This window comes from Lottia gigantea (genome assembly GCF_000327385.1).
Source record: "Lottia gigantea unplaced genomic scaffold LOTGIsca_7712, whole genome shotgun sequence".
Classification (NCBI taxonomy): domain Eukaryota; kingdom Metazoa; phylum Mollusca; class Gastropoda; family Lottiidae; genus Lottia; species Lottia gigantea.
Window position 1 is genome coordinate 294 of NW_008710571.1, and position 1,344 is coordinate 1,637.

Sequence of the window (1,344 nt, forward strand, 5' to 3'; positions counted from 1 at the left end):
GATGGTGGGCTACCTGTGGTTATTGATGGTGAGGTACCAGTGGCAGTGGGTAGTGAGCTTCCAGTGGTTGTTGATGGTGAACTACCAGTGGTTGGTGTCGGACCGCCAGTTGTTGCTGTCGATGATGAGGTACCAATGGTTGTTGGTGTTGAGGTACCAATGGTTGTTGGTATTGAGGTACCAGTGGTAGTTGATGAAGAGCTACTGGTGGTTGTTGATGGTGAGTTTCCAGTCGTTGTTGATGGTGAGCTACTAGTGGTAGTTGTCGAACCACCAGTGGTTGCTGATGTTGAGCTACCAGTAGTTGTTGATGGTAAGCTAGCAGTGGATATTGGTGGTGAGCTACCAGTGGTTGCCGAGGGTGAGCTACCAGTGGCAGTTGATGGTGAACTACCAGTAGTTGCTGTAGATGATGAGCTACCAGTGGTTGTTGGTGTCGAGATTCCAAGGGTTGCTGATGGTGAGCTACCATTAGTTGTTGAAGTTGCACCACCAGTTGTTGATGATGAACTACCAGTAGTTGTGGATTTCGCACCACCAGTTGTTAGTGATGATGAGCTACCAGTAGTTGTTGTCAATGGAGAGCTTCCAGTGGTTGTTAGTGGTGAGCTCCCAGTGGCTGCTGATGGTGAGCTACCAATAGTTGTCGTACCACCAGTAGTTGTTGATGGTGAACTACCAGTAGTTGCTGCCGATGGAGAGCTACCAGTGGTTGTTGATGGTGAGCTAGCAATGGGTGTTGATGGTGAGCTTCCAGTGGTTGTTGATGGCGAGCTTCCAGTGGCAGTTGATGGTAAATTACTGATGGTTGTTGATGGTGAGCTTCCAGTTGTTTTTGATGGTGAGTTTCCAGTCGTTGATGGTGTTCTTCCAGTGGTTGCTGATGTTGAGCTACCAGTGGTTGTTGATGGCGAGCTACCAGTAGGTGTTAATGGTGAGCTGCCAGTGGTTGTTGATGATGAGCTTCCAGTGGTTGTTGGTGGTAAGCTACTAGTGGCTGTTGATTGTAAACCAGTGGTTGTTGAGGGTGAGTTACCAGAGGTTGCTGGTGGTGCGCTACCAGTGGCAGTTGATGTTGAACTGCTAGTAGTGGTTGTCGCGCCGCCAGTTGTTGTTGCTGGTAAGTTACCAGTAGTTGCTGTCGATTGTGAGGTACCAGTAGTTGCTGTTGATGTTGAGCTACCAGTGGTTGTTGATGTTGAGCTACCAGTGTTTGTTGATGGTGAGCTTCCAGTGTTTGTTGATGGTGAGCTACCAGTGTTTGTTGATGGTGAGCTTCCAGTGGTTGTTGATGGTGATCTTCCAGTATTTGAGGATTGTGAGCTACCAGGGGCAGTTGATGGT

General features: G+C 48.6%; 1 protein-coding gene across 1 annotated transcript; it reads left to right on the plus strand.

The window, feature by feature from the left end:
• Positions 1 to 654: 654 nt before the first annotated feature.
• On the plus strand, positions 655 to 966 carry LOTGIDRAFT_61039 (hypothetical protein; the record flags this gene model as incomplete). Its single annotated transcript, XM_009066554.1, has 1 exon — positions 655 to 966. A coding segment is annotated over one exon (312 nt), but the record flags the coding sequence as incomplete, so codon positions are not given.
• Positions 967 to 1,344: the final 378 nt, after the last annotated feature.